Source organism: Topomyia yanbarensis, chromosome 2 (assembly GCF_030247195.1).
Source record: "Topomyia yanbarensis strain Yona2022 chromosome 2, ASM3024719v1, whole genome shotgun sequence".
Classification (NCBI taxonomy): Eukaryota; Metazoa; Arthropoda; class Insecta; order Diptera; family Culicidae; genus Topomyia; species Topomyia yanbarensis.
This window is the reverse complement of record NC_080671.1, coordinates 65,902,848-65,922,728: the sequence shown is the minus strand read 5'-3', so window position 1 is coordinate 65,922,728 and position 19,881 is coordinate 65,902,848. Positions and strand designations below refer to the sequence as shown.

The window sequence follows — 19,881 nt, the reverse complement described above, 5'->3', positions numbered from 1 at the left end:
ATTTAACTTAAATTTAAGTATATTGAACTCAAGGTTGAGTATAAAAAACCATCAATGAGTTGTGATTTTTGCCGTGCTTAAAGAGAAACTACCTTCAACATGATTAACCTAATTTTACCTTATTTCACGATATCCCGAGATTTAGTAAAAAGAACTCAATTTTGGGTAGTTTTTTGTATGCGTGTAACTAATCACTTTTAGCCACTTGAAAAGAAATCGGGCAGGCAGCAAAAATCCGTAAGGATTTCGGTAGCTGTCAAAATTATCAAAACGGCGCTGCTAGAACTCAGTTCTCGACAAACATATGATTACGGCCTAAAAGTCAACTATCAAAATCCACTTTGATTGGAAATTCCGGACAAACCGTTACACGCCAATCACAATTGTTGGTAATAAACGAAAGAGAAAAGTTTTCTATTTCATAAACGCTTGTGAACTGTGTTCGACTAGTAAAGGTTTGTCCGGAATTTTCATGCAAAGTGGATTTTGACAGTTGGTTTTTAGGCCGTAATCATATGTTTGTCGAGAGTTGTACTCCTGACAGATTCGCTTCACCGGTTCTTTTTTGTTAATTTTTATTTTATTTTCGCCATATTTACATTTATAATATCAAAGTTTTGGCAGATGAAAAAATAAGGAGAAATAAAGATTTTGTTTCAAATACGGTAGTAATATGGATTTCATGTCTCCAATTACCAAAGACATGTTTTTATTGATTATAAATATATTTAAAATTTAAATGAATGAGACAAATACAAGAAAACTCGAAGCGGTACAAAACCGGTCCTGTCGGAGCGTGCTTGGCAGAAATCCGGCAGTAAAACCGCTAATAACCGTAACGCGAATAATTCTGCCAGAAACGGTTCTTGCATTTGAGCCGGCAGACCCCCAGAAATTCTGTCAGACATTTTATTTCACTGCCGCTATCTGGGCGATTTTTTTTTGTTTTATTTTAATTGTAGTGATTTTAACCTTTAACGCAACACTAGGGGCAGTCGATTCGAGTTTGCGTTGCGCTAAAACACGAGAATTTCAGTGTTTTCAGCGCATTTGTGTTATTATCTTGGTTCTTAACAACGAAGCAAAGCTGTTGATGTCAATTTTAGGCATTCCATTGATTGTAGGCCAAGAAATTCATTCACTTCTTTTCGGCTTAGAGAAATCTGTTTTTGGAAAAATCTCTAACCCTATGTGCGGGATTGGAACTCGAACCCAGGTGACCCGAGCAAAGTCAAACATCAAAATTACAACAAGTAGAAATCATATTTTGATAATAGCATCAAATTGAAATCTTATTTTGCCATCAGTTTTAGATTTTTTAAATATGACATCAAATTTTGATCTCATTTTGCTATCCTTGTTTCTTAGAAGAATTTTCTATGTTTATATTTCCTTGGTGAAACATCAAAGTGAATACATATTTTGATATCAAAAAAAAAATTCATCTCAATGAGCTTTCAATTTACTCTCACTGATAGCAGAATTAGTTTTCTGTTTGATGTCATAGGACAATTTTTCTGTTCTCCATTTTGATCTTTTAACCGTTAAATCGACCAAAACGACAACAACCTGAGTAATTATTTGCCGAACATCACAACATCAAGTTTAGTTTTCAATTTGTTGTCAGACTCTGCTCGGGGAGCTACGTACAAGGCAATGGGCGAAATTCTGCCAGAGACGTCCGAGCGGGTATGAGGATAACTACCCTCTAAGAACGGTTGGTTTCAAAATCGTCCAATGAAGGAGGTTCGTTGGACCAATTTGGACAACGTCCAAATAACCGTTCAACGAACGTCCATCGTTTGACCCGTGTTGAACGATTTTGAAACAATTTTTTGGACGTCTCAAGTGGGTATCTACCTGTTAGTGCAGCTGGTGTTGCCTGATGAGAGTTCTGATGAACCCTTTGGACATGGGCGAAATGAAATGAATAGTATTGCCAGATGATATGAGCTACATTCGCTAGTTTACAGATGCATTAGTTGAAATGAGTTAGGGGAAACATGTTACAAAGGGTGTATTTTGTCATTTTTAATCATCATCACGTAATATAACACACAAACATTCGCTGACAACAATTGTTAGTTATTTTGGTAGCGTATGGTATGTAATTTAATGGTTTTAAAATGATTTTTGACAAATGTCAAAATACAAATTATATAATTGATAATTACTAATGATTATGTGCATCGAGTTCGGAAAAATTTAGCACCACGTGAAAATTTGTTTTTTTTAATTGAATGATTTTTTTGGTAAATCATGTAGGGTGACGAGCCCATTTGCACTATGTTTCTAATACCACACTACACATTTGAAGCTGTTGGTTAGAGCAGTGTCTGCTATCTTTGTTCAACGCATTGAGTAAAATGGTAGCGCAACACTAGGGGCAGTCGATTCGAGTTTTCGTTGCGCTAAAATACGAGAATTTCACTGTTTTCAGCGCATTTATGTTATTATCTTGGTTCTTAACAACGAAGCAAAGCTGTTGATGTCAATTTTAGGCATTCCATTCATTGTAGGCCAAAAAATTAATTAATTAGTGGGACACCCTGCTAAGTATGGTGAAAATAGGCACTTTACCCTATCAGTTGAATAATTAGGACCTTTCACGTGGCATTGTTATCGCAAACACGGTCATCAATAATTTTAGAGTAAAATGTCGTTGTGCAACATCTCACCCCGTCAATTGGGGTAGGTACCGCATGCGCAGGGGAGACTGAGGAGACTTGATTCCCGAGGAGACTTGATCCCTTCAACGTAATTCAAAGGCGGATAAGAAAACACGAATCGAATATACTAGAAAGTTGCGTAGTTTTATCTAAACATAAATTTATCTTTAATGCAAAAAAAAAGAAATTAATGATTTGTACCAAATTTTTCACCGATTCAAAGAAATCTGAGAGGAACTAAAGAAGATTTATTTTATAAATTTTATAAAATTGCAAAAATCACTCACTACTTATTATACCTTTACGTACAGAATTACAAGAGGATCTCAATTATATGAACACGTTATGATTGAGCTAATTTTTGGTTTAACTATATTTTTACTGAAGTTTACAGAAACAAATGCTATGGGTTCACTTGATGCTTTCGAATTCGTTGAGATTTGATACCCTTTGCCATGATTCAGACACTTCACTGAACATAACAATATTCACACCATAACAATTGAAGTAATAGTTGCCAGAAAATAACAAAAATTATTCGTCGAAAACGAACGCTTCAGAAACTTAAATGTAATTGTAACTTAAATGTAATTGTCTACTACAGTATAAGTAGCAAACATGCATCCTACATTTGACGTTACTCAACCATAACAACAACCGAGAGATAGAAATTAGGTTTTTTCTGCAAAGTTGTAGAACAGGCATTTGCAGTAATTCTTCTGAACATCTCTATATCGTATTTCCCTTCTATGAAAAGTTAGTGTTGGCGCCCTCATGTGGAACTAAAATGTTCTATTCAAGACATGACTCGTATTATTTAATATAATTCTTCTGCACATACTATTGAGCTAAATCTAACCATTATTTCACTAATATGTCTAGTTCGTGGGAATCGAGTACTGATGCACAACCATGCACTTTTAGACCCCATGCAAAACTGACTCAGACTTCCCTTCGCTAAAAGTTTAATAACATCTTGCAACAAAGCCGGATTGACTAGCAGTCTTCGAAAAAGTTGTAGACAATTAAATTATCATTCTTATTTTTACTTACAGTAATAATATGATTGTCCGATTTGCTTCAAATTTGCTGTAAGTACTCCTAGTGGGACTAGAAATCGACTCAAGGGTACGCCGTTGGAGTTTTTAAAAATTTATAATTTTTCTGGTGAATTTACTTCTCAGTCTCCCATTTTATTGAAACCAGAATGTCATTGAATGAATGAATGAATAGTTATGCGTTAATTTTTTTCACGACAATGACCATTTCAGAGTATTTACTTTGATTTTTTAGAAATTGACTAATCAAATGGAAGAAATTTTTTACTACTTACCTACCGTTTATGATTGGAATGAAAAAAAATGAATTTTGGTACTAAGAATGAGTTTCTGAATGTTTATGGTTGTATATCCCTCCAGAGACCGACGAAAATTCTTAGCCATTTGAGTTTATTATTAATAACCGGAGACTTGCATGTTCTGTCGGAGAGAAGAATTATACAGACTAGGAATTTTGTTCGGCGAATGTTAACGCTTAAATTAATAAATGAAACCGAAGTAATACACTTCATTAATTTATCTAAAAAATCATTCTGTTAAAGTGTACAATATTACCATTAGTGCTTGCTATTACACAAATATTGTAAAAACAATCATAATTTTAACTAGTTTTTGAAACAGCCATATGTCATTTTTGACTATTGGGTGTAGTTAGTCATAGTCCTCTCATTTACCTGAACTGCTAAACAAGCTGTCAAACTCACCCGTTCAAACCATTCGGAATTTGATTCGGAATCCTGAATGCAGTCAGAATGGATTCTAACTCAAATGCAACAACCGTTTCTGAAACCGATTGAGTCGGAATCGGTTGTTGCATTTGAGTTGGAACCCATACTGACTCCATTCAGAAATCCGACACGGTTCCGAAATGAGTTTAACTGGGCAGTTTCGTATTCATGATTTCTAAAGCGAATAATTCTAATGCCCAGTAAAGTTCAGCCGGAAATGAACTGGAATTCTGGCTGGTTCCAGTTCGTATTCCGGCTCCAGTGACGCAACCGATTATAGTTTGGAACCAGCCAGAATTCCGGTTCATTTACGGATGAGCTTAACTGGGTGGGGTTACCAGATGAGATGTGCGCGGCATGCTAACAAAACACCTAACTGGTGTTGCCCTGAGACGAAACATGCGAATAGGAAAAAATCGTACGTCAAATGTAGCCAGTGGGTACTGTCAAATGTAGCCAGTCCATTTGAAATATGTGATACAGAAAGACGAAAGATAAAATCTCGACAAACATATGATTACGGCCTAAAAGCCAACTGTCAAAATCCACTTTGAATGGAAATTCCGGACAAACTGTTACACGCCAATCACAGATGTTGGTAGTAAACGAAAGAGAAAAGTTTTCTCTTTCATAAACTGTTGTGAACTGTGTTCGGCTAGTAACGGTTTGTCCGGAATTTCCATTCAAAGTGGATTTTGACAGTTGGCTTTTAGGCCGTAATCATATGGTTGTCGAGAAATGAACAGAAAAAAAAGAAAAAGAAAAAAACATCGATCCGCATGTCCCGTCCCAGGTGTTGCCTATAGTTTCTATATTTATAGTTAGGCGGGCTGGCAGCTCCTATTTCAGGAAGAAAACACTGGCATCCCATGCTAATGTTCAAGCTCTAGCTTAACAGTTTCATTGTTGACGTAATGAGTAAGAACTTTACATGTACGCATAGCGAAACGATTACGAAGATATGATGTGGTTTTATTCTTTTGCAGATACCTGTCGGTACTACATTATTTAGTTTTGTTTCTCTATGCTCGATAACACAAAAAAGAGTAAAATAATTAGCACTATGATCACAATACCTTCTCCATGTACATCCGAAGAGAAAATGTTATACGACGTAATGCTCGATTGGCTTCGCTCAGTGTCTCCGCCTAACTATGAGTATAGTTACTATAGTGTTGCCTGATGTAAGTAAGTTTTGACGTTTTTGGTTTGAGTGAATGCAAATGAATAGTATTACCCGATGATATGTATACAAATTTGGTCCGCACTGAACATTTTTATTAATAAGTGTTTAAAAGTACTATTGCCGTGTTTGTAAGTAGTTTACTGCGTATAATAAATTCCTTTATTATAATTGCTACTAATAACATAAATTAAATTCACCACTAGCTCGTCGCTATTGAATTCTTTGCGGAAATGCTATAACTGGACGTGAGTATTTATTTATTCGACAGTTCGCTAGTACTGTTTGCATGGTATTCTTTGTGGTGTGGATTGAGCGAACCGAATAGACGGTAACATATGTCTGTGTATGGTGAGTACCAGTGAAGTGTAAAAATGGAGCAGTACTGGAACAATATTTTACATAAGCTGATTGATTTTCATGAACATCAAACACATGGTGTCAAAAAACTACTTTTTTTCTTTATTGATTTTCGATCTTTTGTTAAAGTCATTAGAACCCTTGAAAGTTAAACGACAAAAACGCCTTCGTCGAAAAATAATCGAAAAACTATGTTGTGCTGCTGCATACCGTTTCTCGGCTACCTGTTATTAAGTACAAGTGTTGCCCGATGCGAACTGCAGACACATCGTACTGCTCTTTTGGGGTTGCCCTATGGGAGTGATGGGATAGTCAAGGTCAATTTATTTTTAAATTGTCAAATGAACACACCAGCAGTTATTTACCTGCTGATTTGTGTTTCCGGGGGAGACAAGCTAAAGCTGGTTTAATGGTATTGCCAGATGCCATTTAGTTCAAAGGGGGAAGAGCACAGATAGTCTAGAATAAAATTTATTTAGAAACACGTGTAAATTTTCAAATCAATATGCTTTGAAAATCAACGACTTGCTACTGACGTCTACGTAACTTTTTGCTGCACGTTGTTTGACAGTTGCGTTCCGGCTGCATCAATCGCAGCGCTACCTACTAATGCTTCAAAGGTTGAATATATTCGGATATGGTAGAATCAATCATTTTTTCTGTGAAGTTGTTATATTATTATCAAATATTCACTTATGAATCAGATGTAAATTTTAGTTTTTTTCGGAAATGCGAATACATTTAAAATCGCAATGTTACATTTTTAATTTTGGGTTAAACTAATATCAGCACTGTATTACTTTAAGATGTTTTTCGCAATGTTGTTGACCAACAAATTTGCACATTTACGGGTTGACAAAATACAAAGGAAATTTTTGAAACTTTTTCCAATATTAAACACAAAAGTAAAAAATCCCACATGAACTACGAGTATCGACAATACTAAGCGAGGTGTTGCCCGATATGTATTTAAATGACGATGTTTCGGGGTTGCCTGATGCGACTTTTGTGGTATCATATGAGTTCACTGAAGCGTTCATTTCTTTAGTCGTTTATAGCTTCGGCTCGTTCGCATCTGGCAACCCATGTAATGTCGAATCCTCTTAAGAAAAATAAATTAAATACAATAGCTCGCACCGCACGCGCGTGTTCTATTCTCTTTACATTCCATTTTGCAGTGGCAGTAACTTTGACCTTGGCTAGCCTTAAAAAATTTACATCTGGCAAGAGGCACAGATGCTTTGGCTGCTTCCATCCATCAGGTAACACCAAACAAGCAAACGCTTTGCCTTGCCTTGAATCGGGCAACACTTGAGCTTAATTCCAGGTAGTAGTGTAATATGACGGATCACTGGAGATTTTTTTAAGGTGTAGGCGTAACCATCGTTTGACTCTGGAAGTGTGTACAGCAGCTAAAAAGTTCATTGAAAAGTTTAAATGCAATTCAATGGAACTGGTAGACTGCCAAGTAGCCACAATCCGAATAGTCCAGTTTACTAAAGTTCTTTCCATTCAGAAAAAAATATGAAGTAGCAACCGTAGCCATAAAATAAATGTTACAACGGCTTAAGGATTCTAAAAAAGGGGGCTTCTTCGATTGAAATATTTTTTATCAGAGTCACAAAGGTTTATTTTGGTGTCGTCAGTTTAAATAATACTTTTTTTAAACTCCCTGAGGCCACCCCACATTTTTTCTTGTAAAGTATGATCACTGCTACATATTTTCTTCTGGAAAGAATTTACTTTTTCCGATAATCAACCATTGACCAACGATGGGCGATCCAATGTGTGATTTTTTGTGTTACAATTCTGTTTATATGTACTACATTTACACGTGTTTTATCGCTTTCTTGCTGCTTATTGTTAATACGTGTTTTAGTTCTAGTAGTGTAAATATGGTATAACACTTCATTCAAATGAATATGGTAACACTAATTTGCCTTTTTTTTATCTATATCATATTTTTTTCAGCAATACAAACGTAAGCATTTTACAACACAAACACGAGTCCGCATGGTCAAACGAATCGAAAAGTCAACCTCTAAAGTCATTTCTAATAGTATTGCCAGATGAAACGAGAGGTGACATAAAGCAATAATCTACCCGTCCATCGGCCGACCGTCTAGCCACTGTCTGGATTGCCCGATGAGAATTTCTCCACACAGCACTAGCATGAGGATGAGTATTGCCCGATGCGAATGCGTGCGGTGGGTTCATTTGCATTCATCGTCTCTGTAGTTGCTTGCCTGGAAGCCTGCCACGCACACGTGATTCCCAGCGGTGTAAGGGTCGCAGGTAAGGCCGCTTGCGGTAGCTAAGCAAACTTCCCGATTTTCGGTCAATCACTAGTTTTCTCTTACTTGGTATTTAAGGTAGCTTTTGCCTGTTAGAATTTGGGGGCGTCCACGGAGGAGGATATACACACACACACACACTGTACATCTCGTTATGGAATGTGTTTAATTATGAATAGTTCAATTGAGGGAACCGGGTAAACGATAAACGCGTTTAATGTAGTTTCTATTGTCCGAGACAGAAGACATTATTACGTTCATTTTCCACTTAAATTGAAGATTCGAATCGGTAGAGTTTCTGTTTTGGGGAATCCCCGCGATAGAGGCGGTTCGACTTAATCGGGGATTCCTATATTGGCTAACGGCTCAATTGACATATTGAGTAAAAGAAACATTTTTCCTGCATAGCTATTGGACTCGAAAAATCTTGTAATTTTCCATTTGGCAATTTTTCACCTACACACGAAACAAATTGAATTTATTGGTGTCATAATTCCCAGCTAGACGCAATTTAACAAGCAGTAATTCAAGAAGGGGCGAAATATACTATGTTTCATTTAATTTTGTACGAAATATGTTGAAAATACGGTAAGCATTGTGCAGTAATATACAATTACAATCACGAAAATTAAAAAAAAAAATCGGGCGACGCATATTTTGCTAAAATATATATAAACGAATATTTAAAATATCTGTAGAAATCTGTTGATTATAGTGTAAATCCTATTTACTTAAAACATTGCAAATTGAAAACAACATAAAATTTTAAAGAAAAGACTTACGTTCGAACAAAGGCATTCTAGTGCAATTTTGCTAAACAGTCTATTGCTATTTTAAAATTCTGTGCGTGTGTGGATTTGGCAGTATGTTTGTAAGACACGGTTAAAAGTCTGTAAAATACTGATGTGTCTGCAAATCTGGTATCGTATGTATTACACTGATAAAATAATTTCGTAAATAGAACGAATTATACAATGCACGAATTCATTCGCGTCTTAATGAATGAACATTTTCGTAATTTTAAATGTTTAGTGTGCACATTGCATGAAACTCATCGTAGAAAACAAAACTATTTTCCATGATTGTAACGAAATGTTTCGTCATTCAAATAAATGTTTGTCTGTAGCGCGATTTCATTTTCGTTAGCGCAAAACAAATTCGAATTCGTTAATAGCAATAATTTGTTACAAACATCTTTCGTTGTCACGAGCATTAAAAACAATCGATCTTGTGAGATCGATCTCTTTAATATAAAATAAATCGATATAGTCTAACATCGATTCCAAAAGATCGGATGAAAAAATATCAGTAAATTTTGCTCGGTGAACGAAAGTAAAATTTTGCAACTAACGAAATGTTCGTGCTATGTACAAACATTCAGTAAAATGACGGATCATTTCGCATCAATCACGAAAAATAGTTTCGTTTTCTACGATGAATTTCGTACAATGTCCACTAAATGTTTAAAATTACGAAAATTTTCGTTCACCTAGTCGCTGTGTTTATAGTTCATGAAATAAAGGATTTTACTATTTACAATGTACGAAAATACTCGGGTACGCGGATGAACTTAGTTTTAGCAGATTGACGACTAAATTCGTTCGTTTGAATAATGAAACAGATTCGTAATAAGCCTAAGTAGTTTGTTCTAAACACTCGTAATGAAAATAAAAACGTTTCCGTAGAACTACGAATGATTTATTCAAAAAAATCAAACGATGTCCAAAACAAAATTGCCAACAATTTTTTAATGAGATATTTTGCTCACTATTCAAATTATATTTCTAAGTAAAACTTTACAAAGGAACCTTTTCAAACTCATTATCCTAAGACAGACAAAATTATTAGATTATTGAAAAACTATTGAATTGGAGATTTATAAACACTTGAAAATGCATCACTACTGCTCTTGGCAGTCATCATTTTATGAATCATTTTTAGGGACGTTTTTACAACTCTGTATTTTGTTTCATTTTAAGAAATTAGAGATGAACTAGTTGAGATTAGGAAAATAATCCAAAGAATGTAATTGCTTTCATTAAATTAAACGAATTTGGAAGAACTTGGCGGTAATGAAGGCAATTCTACTCTTCACATACCTAGCCAACACATGGAAGGACTCCGGAAAATAACAGAGTTCGCCTGTCATTTTCTTGATAATATTAATTGTTGTGTGTGAAACAATTATTAAAACGGAGAGGGTTGTATATCGTCGATGAACCGAAAAAAAATAATAATGTTAAACATTTAGCCCATAAAATCAAAGTCCAAAACATTGCTTTAATGAAAAAAATTAGATTTTTTTGCGGTTAAAAATAGTATTTTTAATATCTGTGCGTTTCACATAGAACAATTTTTCATACCTTTCAAAATAAATGCTATACGAAGAAATTTGGTTCACTAGTTTTTTTCGTAATCCCCTACGCCAATTTAACCCTCTATAAGGCAGTGGCAACTATATTGCTACCTTTTCGTTTCGTTCATAATGCAGAAATATGAAGTGAGAAGTGTTCCGATCTAATGAAATCTACTTGTTAGGATTCTGGCAACTCTTCTTATTACTTTTTTTTGAGATACAGTGAAGAGTGTCAGATTGGTGAAGAGTTTTTTTTTGAAAAAAATGCGGCGATTTCCTTTTGGATAATAAAATTAGCTTGAAAGCATTCTGTATTTTTTTCATTCAAAAATATCGACAAGCGACTCGGTGACGCAGCATTTTGTAGAACATCCCTGGAATAAACACGATTTGCGGTGTTACGTGCCATTCAAAGACTACTTAACCGGTTTACTTTAAACTTTGCATACACATTCTATGTTTAAAATACCTAACCCATAAGTTGAGTTTTTCACTCATAAAATGGAAAAATTCTTTGTGAAAAATAGCAATTTTTATTTCAAATGAGTAAAAAACAACAATTATCAACAATTGAACAATTATCTCAAAAACTCAACGTAGAGGTTAACACCGTAAATCGTGTTTTTTTCCAGTGAGATTCTACAAAAAGATTCGTCACCGAGTCGCTTGTCGATATTTTTGCATGAAAAAATTACAGAATGTCATTGAAATGATACATTATAATGCACAAAAGTTTTGGTCAATTCGCTTTATTCTAAATTCAAAAAAAAATCGCAAAAAAGCGTTTTTTTTCACGCTTCCAAAAAAATATCCATTTTTGAAATGTCTTGAGGGAATGGACGCATCAAAAAATGAGATAATGATAGCGCTGGAAAAAGAATTTCTTCAGCTTCATTTGACTTTTGCCAGATTTGACATATGTAACAAAACACAAGTATTACAATTATAACGTAAAGTATGCTGCGATTCAAACTTTAAACCCGTTTTTTCTCGAAATCAATATATTGTCAGTTCGGTCTGACTTAACACCGACCAAATGTTCTATCGGGGGGTATAGAATATTTTTTATAACATTTGGATGTTCAATCATTTAGTTAATTTTTCAATTTGTAGCTCAAAACAAATATTTCCACTTTAGGAGGCTTAATCAGTGAACACACACACACACACACACACACACACACACACACTGCCAGAGGAACGGACTTGTAACGTTAATGAAAACCTTCGAAGACATCATTTAGCTAGTTTCGCGTTAGTAATTAGGTATCTTGAGATTCGCAAAACAAAATGTTTCCTTCAATTTATTTTCTGATACCAATTATTCGTAAAGGTTAAAAAAAGTTAGTTTCCTAGATAGACGTACAAATGAGTAATAGTATCCATTTTACATAAACACTAGCTAATACCCATCGCGCATTACTGCGACTTTCAACGAAATAGGAGGTAAACACAGTTTATTCCGACGCGCCATCTGGCGGACAGATAATCTCCAACTAATAGTACACAAACATGCTCCATAACAAATGCCAAACTATGTATACATTTTTACGGGAATCGGTTAAGTCGTTTGGGAGTTACATACATACAAACAATGACATATGTATATGTAAATAATAGATAATAATAATAATAAAAATAATTAAGCATAGATATTTATTTTCCAAAATGGAAAGATTCTAGAGTGAGTGCATCAGTGATATTGATTTGTTTGTGGTATTATTGTTCAGACAAAAAATATACCGAGTAAAAATATTATTCAAATCAATAATTTGAATTAACACGAAATTGCCTAAATATCGGTTATTGGTGTCTTCGCAGGTATTTATTAACGTATCAAGTCCTTCTTTCTGATACTGAATGTCTAAAGATTCATCGCCTAAGAGTGAAATATCTTTTGAGAGCTATTCATTGAAATGCAGTCTCCAAAAATTATCATCAAAATGGTCAAAAAAAAATTTGTTCTAGACCCCCCGATAGAACAATTCAAATTTAGTCTCAGATGAAAGAGAAGTATCCAAGCTTTCGATTAGTGAGTACTTCAGCGATACTGATTTTTTGTATATATATTGTTCTACCAGAGACACCGTGCTTACATTTCGTATACTTTACTTTAAGTGTAGCTCTAAAAATATTTCCCGAATCGCTGAAATGTTTTTATTACTTGCCAGCGCAAGCTCTTCACTTTATATCGTGACATGTTTACAGTCTTGTTCATTTTTTAAAAATGGATTCGGATAAAGTGGAAATAGAGTTACTGTACCCTAATTCATCTGAGCTCCTGTATTTGAATACATTAGTTAGAGCAGTGCCTGCTATCTCTATTTAACGCAGTAGCTCAAATGGTAGGATGAATAAGGGTGCGTTGTACTCGACTTTATGTTCCGCTCAAACGCGAGTATTTGACATTTTCCAAACCAGACTTTTTATGTTACTGCTTCTTAGAAACGAAAACGTGGAAATCAATTAAAACTTCAAAAAATACATTTAATTATAAAGAAAAGCGGCAAAGAAGTATGATAAACTTGTTTTTTCGTGTTTTGGAATAACGGCAGCAAAGCAGCGAACGCAAAGAGGATACCGTGAAAAACTCATTCACTCATTCTCCGGCTGTTTTATTTATCCGGAGAAATAACACGTTGTATTTATCCGGAGAAGTTGTGTGAGTGCCAATAACTTTTCGTGTGAAAATGTGAGTTTTTATTGTCACAGTAGCAAACTATCCGGGCGCATTTACTCATATGAGCGATAAATGCAATGGCTGCTCGCACCGAAATCGCATGTACAAAAAGTGAAGCAGGCCAATGGACTGAAGGCGTATTATGTCAAAGAAGTTGCCCAATTGTGATGTTCAGCGAATATTGATTGCTGTGCAAAAGAGAATTTCACTCAGTTTTTGAAAAACTTTTCTTGAACCTTAATGAAGATAGAACATATTTGCTCGAAGAGGTCCAACAGCTTCCGGTTCGACATTCTACAACACCTATGCCATTAATGCAAGCTTTCCCGTGTGAAGTAGCAAAATGGTTCCAGTTACTCTTTTTACGTACCAAATTTGCTTTCAAATAGAAGTAGAATTTAATTTTGAATTGCAAAGATAGCCCGTCGCTTCAAATTTTCAATATTTTCTGTGTGTTTTGTCCTGTTAGCAATAGAGTATGTTTAGGGTAAAATGGTTTCTTTTGTGTTATTAAACACAAAGGTTTCGATTAAAAATTTTCGTTGTGATATATGGCAGTAGTAGACAACGTTAGCTGTTTTTTATTCCACTTCGAACTTCATTGAACTTTATCGCTTGATGCTCTCGGGCGCTCGTATTTGACTTATATTTGACCGCCACTCATTCCAGTTGGTCTGGGTTCAATCCCAGCCGAGGTCGTTGAGATTTTTTTGTGGTGAAAAAATATGTGATCACGTCTTCCTTCGGAAGGAAAGTAATGCCGTTGGTCTCCGGTCCATAAGTTTGATGGATCGATAGTAGAATCACCTTTATGGCGTCGGTAATGAAGAAGTAGAATCCAACTTCTCTATACTTACTAACAAATATCCTTCTCCCGTGATACTTGTGGAATGCGCAGTATTATATACGGCCTCAAGCAAAAGCAAGTCCATATTAAATTTGCAAAAGGGAGAAAAAGATTTGTAAACAAACTTTTATTTCGATGGTTTCTCTTAATTTACTATAATTTTAAAGCAGAAAACAATTGAAATTACTTCTACGAAGGGTAAAAATTTACATTAAGGCATATTTTTCATGAAATTCCACTCTGCAGCAGTCTAATGAACGAAACAAGTTTGTTTACAAAAAACACTTTCGCCCTTTTGACGAATTAATATTGAAGTATCGGATTAACACTCCTTCCCTTTCCTTCCACGATCTACGTTCGGGCCTGGCCGGCGCTGGTATTATTCAATAAACAGTTTAGGATTACCAAGAGGTGCACATAATTGTTTCGCTACTCCCAAGCATATTTATCTACTGATTCCCGGTGCAACTTCAGCTAGTCCAGATCGATAATGGAGTAGCAGCCAGGGGTCACAAAAGCTCAAGAATCAAACTGCACGAGTTTGATTGATGTAGCTGTGACGCAGATATTGTTGTGATAGCGCTAATAAGTGCAAAAGTAATTATGGCAGTGTGTTATCGGATTCCTTAAATTTTTCTATCCTGTTTCTAGTATCACTTTTTCGCCAAACCATCCATGACACTGGAGTGTTTAGTAAAAGGTCATAAATAGATTCTTGGAGTCGTTTCATTTATAATCATTCACATTTGTAGCATTTTGAAAACAAACAATCTATGTTGAATACCTGACACAAGAATTGCAGAACAAATCCATCATGGTATGTAGGTAAAGACGGCACCTAGTTATAACGAGCAGCAACAGTTTCAATAAAATTAGCATGATAGGAACTTCTGAATTTACAAATGGATTAGTTGCAGGTCGCCTGCAAAATGAGACCACAACCATCTAGTAAACGAATTTCAGAAATTTGGAATAGCTATAAAACTTCAAAGAAATCCTACGAAATTCAGCAAAACCATCCAAAAATCTTAATAATTTTGGGGAATTGCTCAAGGAAATGCTACAACATCCGATTTATCAGAAATTCACTGAGATACTACAATATTCAGAGAAGTCTTATTGCTTTCGGTTTTTTCCAAATTTCATAGATTTTCTAAGAATTTTCGAAAAATCAAGGAACTGCAAGAAACCGAGGAAATGTTGACACGCAATTTTCAACCATTCTAGTTGATGGAAACCATAGCCTTTTGAAAAGGTATCGCTAATGGGGCGATTAAATTAGCGATAAATATTATTTTTGTAGAGTTTCATTCAATATTAATCATAAAAAGTAACATTTTGATTTTTTTTTCTTCTGATTCGATAATAGGTACGCTAAACGAAGCGAAGATGTACGTACTGTCGACGTATACCTGTACCCCGTATAGAGTAAATATAACAACTACCGAAGCAGCGCTTTATTAAAATGTCCTTTTATTTGCAGAAAATAAAATTTTAAGGTTCTTATTATGATGCGTTTGGACAAGAACATTTGTACATTTTTAAAATAAATTTGACCAGTTTCCTTGAGTTTTGAGAATAAATATCGCGAATAATTTTTGAAGAACAAATCCGAAAAACCAAATTTCGATTTCTATTCAAAAGCTTAGTTTACCGAACTATGCGATAGTTTTGACAGATTACCAAAAATTCAATTACCAAGCAGTTGGTACTTTCTACCAAACGTTCATAAAAATGACGGCATAATCAACGAAATTTACTAATGTAATCGATTGCGAAGCCTGCCGAAACAGTAACGAAAACTTTACAAAGGGTAATACCAAGGCTTTACTTTACTTTACTTTAGTTTACTTTAAAATCAAACAACTAATACTATGATCTTGTCGAACTAGTAAATCTGCAAAAACAGATGTCACATTATCCTGCGAACCCAAAATACCCAGCATCCCGTAAAACCTTGCAATCGCAAATTAAGCATCGAAACAAAAACCCTTTTGTTTACCGATTTTCATTTCCTTCCTCCCCTCGCAAATCGTGAAACTCGTCGCCGTTGAGCGCGGGTGAAGAAGCATTATAATTAATGTGAGTGCTTGCTGTCAAAATAAAACGCGTCATTTTTCACCATCCGGTACCGACACATCGGATCCTTGCATCAGCGAAGCATAACAACGCTCATGTCCCCCTCATTTCCTCGCGCTGCCGCCGTCGCCAGTAGCAGAAGCAGCAGCAGCAGCAACGGGATCCCACAGGAAACCCCTAAAAAGCAAGTTCTCGACTGGTCGTCGCCGCTGCTGCTTTCTAGTTGTTGAGCAGTCGGATTTTATTGTTTTATTTGCCAAAACAAATCGTCCTTCCTCCGTTCCGAAAGAGGAAGGTTCATGCTAAACGGATATTTTATCTGCAAAAGGGGGAGTCTTTTCCCACGATTCCGAAGCAAGACTGTGATTCCCCCTTGCTTTGGGGTGTGGAAAGTTTGCCCATTTCCCCCCGAACACAGCAACAGATAATGAATAAGTCGAGTTTAATCTTTCGGAAGAGCGTAGTCATAACCATAACAACCACCAGTTGAATGTTGCATATTTCCCAGGGGAGAAGAGGTGAAAAATCAGCACAATTTTAGCGGAATAAGTAGTAGACAGACTCACCCGATTGCTTCCAACGTTGAGTTTGCGCAGACAATTTGTTGTGGCGGACGATTGTTTCTTTATGTGTGTGGAGTGAGAAGATGGTGTTTTAATTTTTCATTTGAATATCTTTTTTATATTTTATACTTTGATTTGATTTTCTTTTTTGAAAAAATATAATTTATATAGTTGATTGACCTTAACTGCTAAAAATTGCTAATACTTTCTGTTTAGGATGAATTTACAATTATTTACAACGCTTTCGAATGCATATCTTACAATTGCAACAAAGATCATTTCGTTAACAGTTACAGTAGAAGTTACAGTTACTTAACAATTGTTTTTCACGGAAAAAAACTTTATTCGTTTGAGACTAATTAAGTCATTATATATGAGAGCACGTTCCGGGCTTCCTTCGAACGATGAAGCCGAAAGCAGCATTAATCGAAACTTATTCCTCTCTCCTCTAGATATCACTGGTGTGGCGTTTGCCATCATTTGTCTGTAGCAGAACTCTAAGTAGACTCGACTTTAACAATTATAAAAATAAATATTTGCACTAGAAGGTATCCTCGTCGACGATGGCGGTGGTGATGGTGGTGGTTGCGGAGGCGGCATTTGGCGTTTCTCAGCTGTGCCTCGGGATAGGTTTGAAGATGGTTGGTCCCGTCGGGGAACCTTGAGGCGGTGCAGGAATACCGGCTGGTTGGCTGGGCAGAGTTGGCGAATGCTGCTGGTGTCTTTCGGTGGGACTCAGCTGCTGCAGATGGGCGGCTTGCGCTTGAGCCTGAGCAGCATGATGTTGGAGGAGTTGCTGATACTGAAGTCTTTGGTACAGCTCGGCCTGAGCCTGCTGATGCTGGTGCTGCAACTGTGGAGCAACTCCGGCGGCTAATAACCGATCCATTCCGAATCCTGGTCCACCGACGGACAGTGGCAGTGGAAGCTGTAGTGCAGGTTTCGGTGCTATGCTTGGAGCGTACGGCGAGTACCGGGAGTACATTTGTGCCAGCAGAGCAGTTTGGGCGTGGGCAGGTGATGGGTACATAAACTGATTGAACTGAGGATAACCAAGTGGGGGGAACATTGGGCCCACTAGAGATCGCTTGAAGGCGGCCAGACGACTCCGAGTTGCAGCAGTTGAACGTCGCCGAAGTTTTCCAGTTGATCCACCAATAAAAACATCTTCGGCCGACGCATCCAGCATCCAGTAGTTGCCCTTGCCGGGATCATCGTAGTGACGAGGCACTTTCACAAAGCACTTGTTCAAACTCAAATTGTGACGGATCGAGTTTTGCCAGCCTTGTTTGTTATCACGATAGTAGGGGAAATTGCGCATGATGTACTCGTAGATTCCATTCAGCGTTAGTCGCTTCTCAGCACTTTGACGAATGGCCATCATGATCAACGCGTTGTAACTGTACGGTGGCTTTTCGTTACCTTTCTTCTCGCCTTCCTTGGGACTCGAGGCACCTTCTTCGGTATCGTCGGACTTTTCCTTATTACTACAATCCATTGGCGGTGGAGTTCCGGTAACGTCCAAATCCGACTCAGTATCGGTGAAATCGTGATCCTGTTCCTCTGACCCAATTGGCGAATGGCACGAATGTGGCGAAGGCGACGGCGTTTGTGCAGGAGATGTCTGCATGGCCGTCTCAGGCAGGATCGAGTTGATCGAAAAGCTTGATTTTAGAGGCGCTCTGGCCACACTAAACACTGTTTGTCCGTTCATGGTTGCTGATTCTATCTTAACCATAATTCACTCCACACTTGCTGTACGATTTTCAATGTTTGTTGTCTCTAATAGCGAATATCACTTGATCGAACCACTCATGTGGTGGATGTTTTTTTTTTATTTTCTTCAACTGATTTAAAAACAGCTTAAATCCTTGTCTGTCACTCGCACCGGTTCAGCACCGACTGTAACTGACTATCCGAAATCGTGTCCGAAATGTCTGAAACTGGTTTTCTCATTGATCTCCAAGAACGACTAATTCACTCTCGCACAAATCGAAACGATGCTTCTTGAATGGCTACAAGTTCGTGACTGATTATGCACTTCCCCTCCCGACAGCTTTTATACGGCCGGCGATGTAGTCGACAAAGTCAACAGCAAACAACCGCAAAAGCCAATCACCGTACAATGCAACCCCTGCTTTGGACCAATCACCGTTTCGGAATTCCCGTTCTCGTTTCACACACTGCACTTTACGGCCGGCATACGCATACACTCTCGCTGGGGTAACAATTCGCTCGTGAGCGAGTTCGACCCCGGAGAGCACCATTCATGAACAGGGAGGGAGAGTCTGCCTGCAGGCGGTTTCTGTGTGAAGAGAAGCTCGCTCGTTTGCGCAGTTTCTGGTTTCAGCCGCTAATGTGATTGTTTGTGCTGTGCTGTGTTGTGTTGTGTTGGTCTCATCGCATGGATGCAGTTCGATAAACCACGCCCTCGAAACATACCAATCGGGCCGGTTTTTCCGCTGGCTGTTGGCCAAATAAGCGTCGTACAGTTTGTAAACGTCGGGGGTTAAGATGTACAATTTGTTTACACGTTTTGATTCAAACAAGAAATTTCAATATAAATAAATAAATGCTTTTCCTCCCTTCCTGGCTGGAGCAGTGTTGGTGTCGGTTGTGGATGTTGGTTGATGCGCGCTGGTTTTCAAAGAATGGCGAATCATGATGGGTGTGTTCGGTAGTGTTGGTGCTGCATCGAAGGGTTCTTGAGATAGTCGGAATTATTGGTAGAGTTTGAAGGCGAATTTTTTTCCTCCGGTGCTGAATCGGAATGAATGAGAGGAAATAAATATTTTGTAAATAAATTTTGATTGAATTACGGTGTGGATGCTGCGCGGCATCATTCTAGAGCCGAGTGAGCTCGCGCCCCTGTTTAATCGCGGCCGGTCGAGTGTGAGATGTTATTTTTTTTTCGTCGTCGTCAACTGCTGTCACCACCGTTGAGGACCGTTTGGGAGAGTGATTTTACGAAACGTTTGTTTAACTTATTAAACGTGGTGCAGTTTTTGCACCATGGATGGGTGCGGTTTCGATGGGCGACAGCTGCAATCTTTACCGGGAATTA

General features: G+C 37.1%; 1 protein-coding gene across 1 annotated transcript; it reads right to left on the bottom strand.

The window, feature by feature from the left end:
* Positions 1–16,941: 16,941 nt before the first annotated feature.
* Positions 16,942–18,833, bottom strand: LOC131678240 (fork head domain transcription factor slp2-like). Its single transcript, XM_058958237.1, has one exon. The coding sequence runs from the start codon at positions 18,553–18,555 to the stop codon at positions 17,428–17,430; it is 1,128 nt and encodes a 375-aa protein (XP_058814220.1). The 5' UTR covers positions 18,556–18,833; the 3' UTR covers positions 16,942–17,427.
* Between the last annotated feature and the right edge of the window lie 1,048 nt (positions 18,834–19,881).

What these genes read in the sequence shown, in the direction of transcription:
- LOC131678240 (XM_058958237.1), bottom strand. Translation starts at nt 18,555, where the DNA reads ATGGTTAAGATAGAATCAGCAACCATGAACGGACAAACAGTGTTTAGT.